Source organism: Astyanax mexicanus, chromosome 12, assembly GCF_023375975.1.
Source record: "Astyanax mexicanus isolate ESR-SI-001 chromosome 12, AstMex3_surface, whole genome shotgun sequence".
Classification (NCBI taxonomy): Eukaryota; Metazoa; Chordata; class Actinopteri; order Characiformes; family Acestrorhamphidae; genus Astyanax; species Astyanax mexicanus.
In genome coordinates this window covers 43,558,493-43,570,314 of record NC_064419.1, presented here as the reverse complement: position 1 = coordinate 43,570,314, position 11,822 = coordinate 43,558,493, and the positions used below count along the sequence as shown (strand labels likewise).

General features: G+C 37.4%; 1 protein-coding gene across 1 annotated transcript; it reads left to right on the top strand.

Annotated features, from left to right (window-relative positions):
- The first annotated feature begins 583 nt into the window (after positions 1-583).
- LOC125806061 (uncharacterized) lies at positions 584-11,417 on the top strand. The gene is made up of 3 exons (XM_049485568.1): positions 584-1,096; positions 4,164-6,718; positions 11,368-11,417. Exons 2-3 carry the CDS (start codon positions 4,954-4,956, stop codon positions 11,415-11,417), a joined length of 1,815 nt encoding a protein of 604 aa, XP_049341525.1. The 5' UTR covers positions 584-1,096; positions 4,164-4,953.
- The last annotated feature ends 405 nt before the right edge of the window (positions 11,418-11,822 follow it).

Genomic DNA, 11,822 nt, shown 5'->3' with positions numbered 1-11,822 from the left:
TATATAATAATCTAATTTTCTGAGATACTATTTTTTGTTTTTTTCATTGGCTGTAAGCTATAATAATCAACAATCAAATAAATAATCACTCTGTGTGTAAATATTATCTATATAATATATGAATTTCACATTTTCAATGAATTACTGAAATAAAGTAACCTTTTAATTATATATATATTTTTTGAGATCCACTTGTATAGTGAAGGTAAAATAAAAAAAAAAGTCCTCCCTTTATTCCTCCACTTCACTAAAAGAATAAAGTATTTTCACCTAAAATGTTTTGATATAAAAATGACAAGATTCATTATAAAAGAGAAGTGTATTAAATATATATTTTTAAAAGTATACTTAACATGAAAAAGTACATACTTTTTCAAATTAAAATATGTACTTAAATACATATTAAATGTACTATTCTGGAACAGCTTACGGCAACTTTAGTATATTTTAGTTGTAATTAAGCTATATTTAATTACAATATAAAACGTTTAAAAATGTTTTTTTAGTACAGCTTCTTCGAACTTATGTAGATTTAAGTATGTGTTTTAAACATTGAGGTGTATTTCTGTGCTATGGAACAAGTGGTTGCAGGTAAACAACATGCCGCTTCTCAAAAGGCCATATTTACATATATGGTAAAGCTGTAAATAGGGCGGTGACTGTAAGGGACTATTTAAACGGGTTAGCCTGCAAGACTGGGGAGAGGGAGAAAAACATGGGACACCGAGAATTGACAAGCTCTCTCCCACACTTTGCTTCTGACTGAAATAAATATTTATTCCGGTTAAGAAGACAGTGTGTACTGAGTTTTATTTCAAGAAACAACAGCCTTCCAAGAACACCCAAAGAGGAGTCCACGAGAAACAAGAAGACACAACAAAAAATGGCGCCCGAACAGGGACTTGATTAAGACTTGATTGAGCCTTGATTGAGACATCAGTTGAGACTTCGGTTGGGACTTCAGCAGGACCTTGAAAACAGGGACTTCAGTTGCGGCTCCAGGCAAGAAAAAGATCCGGGGACCCCGAAGGGATCCAGTTGTGGCTCCGAGTGGTTTGACGTGGCAAGCTTTCGCTCTCACGCCGGCAAATAAAGGGTGAGCATTTTTCTCACAATATATTTGAGCGGGGGTTTACATGTAAAGCTGGGGAGTGTGCTATGGGGCTGCACTAAGAGAAAACTTGGATGTGAGGTTGTGCTGTGTTCTTGAGATGAGACTCAGTTCTAAATTAGGGGCATATGTGGGTTGTGTCACCACTATGGGGGTAATAGGAGAAATAGAATAAATGGATAGCTGGATAAATGGCCAAAGTGTGCAGCATGCAGATTTTCGGGGGCAGGGCCCGTTCTCCCGTTAGATCATAAGACATGAGCCTTTTGGGGTAATCCAGGTAGATGTTAGACAAAGAAGAATAGATAAATAAAAGAGAAGAAGAAAAGGAATTAAAGAGAAATAGGGGTATCAAGAAAAGAAACAAGAGAAAAGAGATAACAAAGAGATAAGGACAGCAATGAATAACTAGATATTGTATGGCGCGCATGAAATGTAATTTACAAAATGAGGTAGGATTACAAAGGTTTTCTGTAAGACGTGTCCTTAACTGAGGCTTCAGCATGCATTATCTATGTGAAAGTTGGCTGAAAAATAGGTATTTATGTGTTTTAATAAAAAGAGGTTATAAAGCATGCAAAAGAGGAAAAGTGTGAAAAGGCCTTAAAAGAGAATAGAGAAAAATAGGATTAAAAGTAGAAACAAAGAGTAAGGAAAAGAGAATAATGCGCAGAAGAAAATATGTTAAGAAAGAAATAGGAAACCTGCAGGAGAAAAGGGGGGTAAAAATAGTGATGGCCAGTGAGTGTGTGTGAGTGTGACAGGCCTGTATGAGAGAGTGTGTGTAAGGGGGGTCTGCCCTTTCTATGTTAGTTCTGTCTGAGGAAAAAACTTTGTGGGGAAGAGAAAAGGAAATTAATTTGTACCTTTGTGGGGAGGTTAGTAATGATATAGAAATAAGGAGTACATGGTTTTTGATTGTTGTGTGTCTAGTTTGTACATTGGGAATAATAGTAATAATAATAATAATAATAATAATAATAATAATAATAATAATAATACTATTAATAATAATAATAATATGAATAATAATAATAATAATGTATAACTGTATTCTTACACTACCTATGAGTAACTGTAAGCTTACCCTAAATATAAGTAAATATTAATGGTCATAAAAAGTAGTTTTAAACTAATAGGGGTTTCTCGGGTATGAGTCGGAAATGAGGTATAGACAATATATGAGCCCTTTCGGATGTCTGAGTGGAGTTGTTTTAGCTCATAAGACATCAGAAAGGGAGATAGTTTAAGGTTAAAATTATAAACCACAAAATCTGTCCATGAGCGGACCAGGTCATGTATGCAGCACTAGAATGCTGTTAAATAAGTCCTGAAGACCCTATGGATAGTGGAATGTGGGTTTTGTTTAGGGTGTAATTTCCGACATAATGCCAGAGAATTTCTAATATGGGGACGTATACGATTATGTATAACTCTATATAGGGAAAAAGAAACTTGAGAAATGGAGGGAGTGACGAAGGCTATGTTTAGGCATAGGAAAGTGGCTATAGGGTTGTAACCTGTTATGGGAAGAAAGAAAAAAAAAAAACAGAGGTATATGAAGAGTATTTAATATTAATCTATTATCTATCTACTTATAATATTTTGTCTGTTTCTCAATCTGGTTTTCGGAAAAACATAGTACTATTACAGCTACCACCAAAGTACTTCATGGTGTAATTTGTGCTCTTGATTGTAGGGAATCTTGTGCTGCCCTATTCGTAGATCTATCAAAAGCATTTGATACAGTGAATCATGATGTACTCTTGTTCCGTCTAGCTAGTACTGGATTGGCCGATAGTGCGGTTGGTTGGTTTAATAATTACTTAAGTAATAGATGTCAGCAGGTACTCTTTGAGGGGTTTCTTTCTGATAAAATGAATATCAGTGTTGGAGTGCCACAGGGTTCTATTTTAGGCCCCTTGTTGTTACTATATGAATAAATAATCTAAGTAGTAATATGTTTAATGCCAATATGCATTTTTATGCAGATGATACTATCATTTATAGTTGTACTTCATCACCAGTACAAGCATTTTCAAAGTTACAGGAAGTATTAGTGACATTTCAGCATAATCTTAACGATTTACGATTAATCCTTAATGATCAGAAAACAAAATATATGTTGTTTTCCAAAAATCTGATATATGACCTACATGTCCCTCAAATATGTACACTGTCTGGAAAGTCAATATAGTTAGTTTCATTATGCTAGATGATAAGCTCTCTTTTAAATCACATATTGAGTATATCACTAAAAAGCTAAAGTTGAAACTTGAATGTTATTTTAGGGACCGTTCTTGCTTCACTCAACAAGGCTAAGGAAAAATTAGTTGAAGCAACCTTTTTACCTGTTTTAGATTATGGGGATATAAAATACAGATTCGCCCCAAAGACGACACTGCAATTACTGGACTCTGTTTAATATTCTGCATTGAGATTTATAACCAGTGCCAATTTCTTAACGCATTATTGTAAACTGTATGTAATGACAGGTTGGGCTCCACTATCAGTAAGACGCCAAATACACTGGGCAGTTTTTGTGTATAAAGGAATTATTGGTCAGCTTCCCTCATACTTGTCTGAATTTTTGATAAGAAATGGTTCCTTGTATAATTTACGCTCTAGTAATTATATAACACTGGATATTCCTGCTGTTCGGTCTGAATGTGGAAAGAAGTCTTTCAGTTATGATGCGCCTTTAACCTGGAATGATCTTCAGAAATATGTTAGATTAGATCAGTGTATTTCACTGAAGAAATTTAAATCATCTGTCTCAAATCTTTATACATATGCTCGTTCTTGTTAAAGTATTCTGTTTGTATGCGTGTATTTACTTCTCTATGCTATGAGGGTGTAGATTAATTGATTTGTGGTTTTTGTGCTGCTGTCTTGGTCAGGGCACTTGTAAAAGAGATTGTTAATCTAAATGTGACTACCCTGGTTAAATAAAGGTAAATAATAAATAATAAATAAAAAATTAATTAATCTCATATGGGGTAAAGTTTATTAACCTTTGCTTTTCCTTCTTCTTTTCTCTTCCTGGGCTGAGATTGGAGACAGGAGACAGAGAGGAAGGAAAAGAGAGGGGTTGCTGACAAGCAACAGGGACGGAGTGTCACATGTACTGGCTGCTGTGTTGACGTCAACCATATCAGTCTAGTGATCATCCATAAATTTCTTCCTTATAAACACCTGCATATACACATAGTGGCATTTACATTTATAACTATCGTAAATTAGGAATATTACTTTACTCTCATTGGTGATTTATACAGGGGTGTATGAGAATTGGAAAATAGATTAAGCAGGAAGTATTTTGGCCATAAGGAAATATACCAAGGGGGGTTAGAAGTTAAAATAAAAACACATAACTAAACAGATTGATTGATTGACTGGTTGGTTGATTGATTGACTGGTTGGTTGATTGATTGACTGGTTGGTTGATTGATTGATTGGTTGGTTGATTAAGTGATTGATTGGTTTGAATGATTGATTACAGATGTTGATTAGCTCATTAGTTAAAGGTGTGAGAATCACAAATAGTGGTAAATTAAGTAAAAGTTTAGGACTGTAATTGGGAAGACAAATTAACAGAGAATCTTTTGAAACTTTGGTTGGAAACTTTAGACTTTAGACTTGGGAATTGTTTTTCAGTGTTTAAGTTTTCTGGAGTTGGCAACAATTCAAGCTGAGTCATGTGGATAGCAATTGAAAAAATAAATAAATAAATAAATAAAAATAAATAAATACATAAAATTTTATTAATTTCTCTGTAATATTAAAGTAATCTTGGCAATTGGTATTTCTTCACATTAGAGGAACATAGAAAGGGTAGGAATATGTCAAATATGGGATTAAGTGGATCAAAAGGAATAACCCCAGTTGATGTGGTCAAGAAAAATAATCCTATAATTGAAGGCATTAAAAAAATATCAGGGAAATGGAATAAACAATGGCCTGATATTGAAAAGCCATGGCCAGTTGAAGGGACTCTTAACCCAGATGTGATTAAAGTGATACAGGTGCTGGTGACTACATACAAAGCAAATGAGAAAAAAGGGAAGAAAGGGGAAAAAAGGAAGGAAAAGAGAGAGATGGAGCTTGGTGTTCTTCAACTGTTTGAACAAGAAGGACAGAAGTTGCTCAAAGCCACCAAGGAAAGAAGAGAGAAGGGCCAAGAAGAAATGGAGAGGAATGCAAGAAAAATAGAAAAACAGATGGCAGAAATTAATGCACCATTTTCACATGTAACTCCAGTAAAGGAACCTCCACCACATGAGAAAGAAGTGAAGTTTGAAGACATTTACCCCCAAGTCCCAGTGATAAGTCAAGAGGGAGAATATCAAATTACGGATGATGATAATCAAATAATGGAAGCAGGAAAAGCAGAGACAATCATAAAAATGATCCCACATACTAAAAGTAAAAGGACATCAAGATGGCTGCAAACCAAGGGGATCCTAAAGATTAGAAAGACAAAAAGAGGAGAAGATGAAGATCACAGTGATTGGGAAGAGGCTGCAGGAGGATATGATCCAGCTGTCAGGCGGTTGCTGGCAAAGGCAGAAAGGAAAGGAGATAAAACAAGGAAACTTGAAGACTTTGATGACAGAAGCTCTACCAGTGAAAACAAAGACAGTGATGATGAATGGGACAGCAGAAAGTCAGTGTCTTCAAGAGGATTTGTCCCTGCAACATCAAGCACAAGAACTGAAGAGGACTTGCAGAGGGATATGAAAGAAGTAGAAAGAAGCATAGACCGATGCATTTCATTCTTGGAAAAGACCACAAGTCAAGGAAGCCAAAGAGCTTTGGAGAAACAACTTAAGGAGTTGAAGACACAAAAGAAAGACTTAAAGAAAGAAGTGGAAAACAGATATTCGATGCCACATGATAAAATGTGTCCAGTAATCGTCAGAGGACAAAATTTGGAATACAAGCCTTGGCAGAACACGGACATGTCAGATGTGCTGGAAAAGCTGCCAACTATTCAAGATGGAGCATATCCTTGGATCTCAAAGTTGGAGGAAATCATGGTGGGAACACAACCTGCCATAGGTGATATTAAACGACTATTGGCTAATCTCCTGGGAGTTCCAGCCATGGAAGAAATACTACAAAAAGCAGGATTAGACCGCTATGTGGGAACAGCTGTGAATGATCCAGAATTATTTTCTGCAGTAAGAGGTCGAATGTGGAGAGCAGTGAGAGATACATTTCCAACAAATGTACATCCAGATAACATTCTTATTGATCCGTTGGGAGAAGAAGAGAATCCAAGGTCGTATGTGTCTAGGGCTCATCACGTGTGGAGGAATGTTACAGGAAATGATCCGGAGGTAAATCAAATGGAACAATCCATCCTGAGAGCCAAGATACAGAAGGGACTTCCTCTGTCTGTAAGAAACAAGCTGGCAGAAGTGGTTGGTCTAGGAAGTATGGCAACAGGGCTTTACACAGATCACATCGCCCATCAAGTGGAGCTGTACAGGAAGAAAGCAAGAGACCAGAAAGAGAATGATCAAGAGACCATCAGAAAGCTCACTCACATAAAATTGCTGGACAATACAAAGAAAGAAAAGAAGCAAGCAGTGGTAATGCAAGGTCAGATGCCACAAACTGAGCAAAACCAACCTTCACAACAAATACAACCAATTCAGGCTCAAGCTCAATTGACCCAACCATCATCTGTGAATCCAGTTGTTTCATGGTCACAGCCACTTCTAGGCCAGACGCAGATTTGGCGAGGAAGAGATCAAGGGGTGTGAGGGAGTGAAACAGCTGATTCCTCTTACAAAACCAGTAGAGCTCTGCTACAAGAATATGAAGACAAAAATACCAATTCTGGTATCGGAACATACACCAGTAGCCTTAATGGGAAGAGATGCTTTGTGTAGGTTGAACTGCACAATAAAATGTACACCAGATGGATGCTTAGTGGAAGTGCCAACTGATGCGGCCCATCAATTATCAATGACGACAGAAGCAGAAGCTTCATTAGTTTTCTGGATTGGAAATCTCACTACAGACTTTTTGAAGTCAGCCAAGCTATGGGAGAAGTTTATTGAGGCTAACCTGCCTGATGCAAAACCTCCAGAGTATCTGCTGCATTGTACACTCAAGTACTTTAAAGATGCTTCCAAAGCAAATGCTGAAGAGTGGTTAAGTCACCAACCAAAGCAAGTTCAACTTTGTTCAAGTTGTATAATTGTGGGACAACAAGGAGCAGCTATGAGGGTGGATAGCAATGACTATTTGCTTAAGGAGTTTGCCATCCAAAAGAGTGTGCCACATGTGACACTGCTAGTGTCTGAGGATTATGAACAAAAACATGTAGGAGAAATGATGGCAGAAGCAGAGGAAGCTGTCTTTGTACCACTGAAAGAAAATAAAGGAATCTGGAGAAGCAAGGATCAGCGATTCATCAAGATCATGGTCTCTTCTCAAGGACATGGACAGCCACAAGCTATTCGGATGACACATGAGTCACTCATAAATCCAATGAGGAATTCTTTGAAAGAAGAAATGCTACAACAAGTGCCAGAATGTCTATGGTCAAGGCATAGCACGGACATTGGACTTGTGAAATCAGCTCAACCAGTGATAGTTGAACTTCAACCAGGAATTAAACTTCCATGGAAGAAACAGTATCCATTGACAGAAGAAGCCATTCGAGGGATAGAACCAGAAATTGAAGGACTATTAAAAGCAGATGTATTAAAGTTGACAAACACTCCTCAAAGCAATACACCTTTGTTGCCAGTAAAAAAGCCGGATAATTCTTATCGTCTGGTGCATGATTTAAGAGCAGTTAATGAGGTAGTAGCAGATTTCCCAGCAGAAGTACCAGATCCTCATACGTTATTGGCTCAAATTCCTCCTGAAGCATCACACTTCACAGTGTTAGATTTGTGTGGGGCTTATTTTAGTGTTCCACTTAATGTACAAAGCCAGGGCTTATTTGGGTTTACATACAAGGGACAGTCCTATGAGTACAAGAGACTTCCGCAAGGGTACAAACATAGTCCGCACATTTTTAATAAAATATTAAAAGAGGATTTGGATGGATTGGGGCAATTAGTGCAGAGTGAAGTGATACATTTTGTTGCTGATATAATTCTTTGTGTACCAGATGAGGAAACATGCCATAAGGACTCCATTAAATAACTACAAATATTGGCACATAAGGGACATAAGGTCTCTCAGGAAAAGCTGCAGTATTGTCAGAAAAAGGTAATTTATTTGGGACAGATAAGAACAGAGGGACATAGCAGTATTTCAGAAAAGCAATTAGAAGCTATTCGGACAGCTCCAAAACCTAGAACAGTTAGGGAGGTAAATATGCATGTGCAGTCCTCTGTCAACCTACAGGTACAGGACCAGGCCCGCAACCTATTGCTTATTATTCTATTGCATATTCAGAAGTAGAGTTGGGATTGCCATTATGTTACAGAGCAATGGTAGGGGTCTACTTAATGTATGAAAAGGCTTCAGCAATTACAATGGGGTATCCAGTAACAATTCTAACTCACCATAGCCTTAGAAATCTACTTAATCATGGCAAATATACTTTGACTATGCCTAGGCTTAGAGACTATTATAGGCTTCTGGAACAGGAAGATGTAACTCTAGTAAGGTGTGTTACAGTAAATCCAGCGGAAACCTTGCCAACTTCAGAAGATGGTGAACCACATGACTGTGTTCATAAAGCAGAAAAATATTCTAGACTTAGAGCAGATTTGCAAGCCATTCCCGTAAAGGAAGTGGACATTGAGTTTTGGACTGATGGGTCCAGTTATCGGATAGGTGACAAATTAAAAGCAGGTTATGCAGTACTAGTGGCTTAATTTGAGTGTACTGTTTGTTTGAAGAAAAGATACTGGGTGTGTCTTATCTTTTTCCTCCAGGACAATAGTGGGGATACCACAAGGGGGTGATTGATGTCCAGAGGTCCCAGTCTGTTGAGAAGTTTGGACACTGAAAGATATGAAAGTCTGGAGGCCTGGGGGACACCGAACAGGAATATAGGAAGCAACATCTGGGAACTCGCCACTTGTCATCAATACATCAGAGGACAATGTGCTAAGGAGTTACATCTTCACACTTTTTCAGCTCAACATATATATTCATATATATTGTAACAACCTTTTGTTTGTTGAGTTTTATATTGTAACCTTTAAGTTTTGCTGTTTAATTACAAAATGATGTATGTTACTTGGGAGTAAGTACAGTGTGACCTCAGGGGTTTTGTTCTTTTCTCGAGGCTAGGGAAGTAATGTTAGGCAGGGCAAGGTGGACTGGAGGGTCCGATGGGTCGACCAGCCTGAAAGTACACATTTTGTTTGGTTTATGAGGTTTCATCTGTATGATACTCACTTGTACATATCCAGAAGTGTTATTCTCAATGGTAAGACATTTCTTCTTTATTGGTATTGGAGTACTGTTTTCAGTGATCGTCTAAGGCCAAGAGATCGTGAGAGAGTTTTTCCTGTCTTGAAGGATTGCTGGATATTATTGGTAAGATAGTGGCCTGGCAGGTTTTCGCTCTCACACTCCACTAAATTGGTAGTGAAATAACACTCATTGGAGGAATGGTTGTAAAACTGTACATGTAACAATGATAATGTACTTCTTTTAGTTCTTCGAGCCTCTAGGAAGCCTCGAAAGGGGGGCAATGAGGTGTATTTCTGTGCTATGGATGGCCACCACTTCTGGTTTGAGAGGCCGTTAGCCTAGAGAAGTTCATGTGTCCAGCTAAACTATTTTGAGAAGTCCATTTCTATACATGATTGGCATGTCACAAGTGGTTGCAGGTAAACAACATGCCGCTTCTCAAAAGGCCATATTTACATATATGGTAAAGCTGTAAATAGGGCGGTGACTGTAAGGGACTATTTAAACGGGTTAGCCTGCAAGACTGGGGAGAGGGAGAAAAACATGGGACACCGAGAATTGACAAGCTCTCTCCCACACTTTGCTTCTGACTGAAATAAATATTTATTCCGGTTAAGAAGACAGTGTGTACTGAGTTTTATTTCAAGAAACAACAGCCTTCCAAGAACACCCAAAGAGGAGTCCACGAGAAACAAGAAGACACAACAACATCATTTTAAAGACACTTGAAGTATATTTTAAATGTACTACTTTGGGCATTGAGGCATATATTGTGTACACCTTAATGCTTCTGGAAAAAATGACACTAAAGTGCCCTTTATGCAGTATTTAATTAATAAACACAACATATAGTTTAAAGCGTATTGCTTAATATAGTTTATGGAAATACAGAGAAAGTATATTTAATGTGTATTTTCATAAAGTATATTGAATTGAAAATACATTTTTAGTTTTCTTTACCTAATTTATTATATATTCATTTTCTTTTTTTTTTTACAAGGGAGGACATTATAATCATAATAAATCATGGTATTTTTGCTTTAGATACTGAGCTAAAGGTAGGTCTAAATATAGAACTTCTCTCACTTCATCAAGCATTTAATAGAATTAATAAATTGATCTGACATTGAGTTTGTTTACATGCACTTCATATAATCCAGATATTATCACATTCCAGCAGTTATATAATATGATTATTCAAATATTCATGTCAACAGCGTACTCTTAGATAAGGTTTCTTAGATAAGTGTAAAGTCTAGAGGGCGCCGAGTGGTCCAGCGGTCTAAAGCGCTGCCACTGTAATTGGGAGATTGCTGGTTAAAATCCTGGTCATGCAGCTTGCCATCAGCTGCCAAAGATACAATAGGTCTGCTCTCTCTGTGTGGTTAGATTGTGCTCTTTCCCCTCATCAGAAGTAAATAACACACTGTGAAGTTTGGGATGTTGACTGCAAATCTTCTGTGAGTTTATTGGCTGATCGCAAAGCAAAAAATCTGACTATTGTTTAATCTTTGCCAGAACATGTGTAATAACCATGATACTACACCGTCCATGCGGGTTAGCTGAGCACACTACAGTAACAATAGTATCAAATAGTTAAAGGTGATACTCATGGCTGCACTTCTAGCCCCACCTCCAGTCCCGCCTCCAGCTGATATCCTATCACAAGAAATCCAATCATAGGAGATGCGTTTTAAATTTAAATGTGATCAGATCATCCAGGATGCATGTTAACTCCAGCTGTGAACACAGCTTTAGTGATTTTATATTTGAGGTAAATAAAACATCCTAATATCCAGTTGAGTGAGTGATGAGGGTTGAAAACTGCTGCTTCTTTTCTGTTTTCTCTGGGTACTCAGGTAACAGTGAAGGTCAGTGGAAGGGTCAGGAGTCTCTGCTGGACAAATAGGTGCTGGTAGCTGCTGGTTTTAATGAGGATCCATTCAACCTGACCTGGCTGGACTGAGCTACAGCATATAATGGTGTGCAACACATGAAACATTTATTCCTACCTCCATATATGAACTCTGTGCTCTATATGATTCAGTGCTGGAGAAAAGGAACATTTTCATTCGTTTCAGGAGATAGACATGGTTAATGACTCTTATTTGAGCTGAAAGGCATGATGGGAGAATTCTAACAAATAACCAAAAATAGCCAAAACCCAAAAGTCAGTGCAGTATAGAAATTAATCATTTCCACAATGCTCTTATTTATTATAACAAGTCAGTAGTACTATTCATTACCCATTAGTAATGATTAGTAATTGGACTACTGTTTTGTTGTCAGTCCAGACATGGTCAGTCTACCTGCT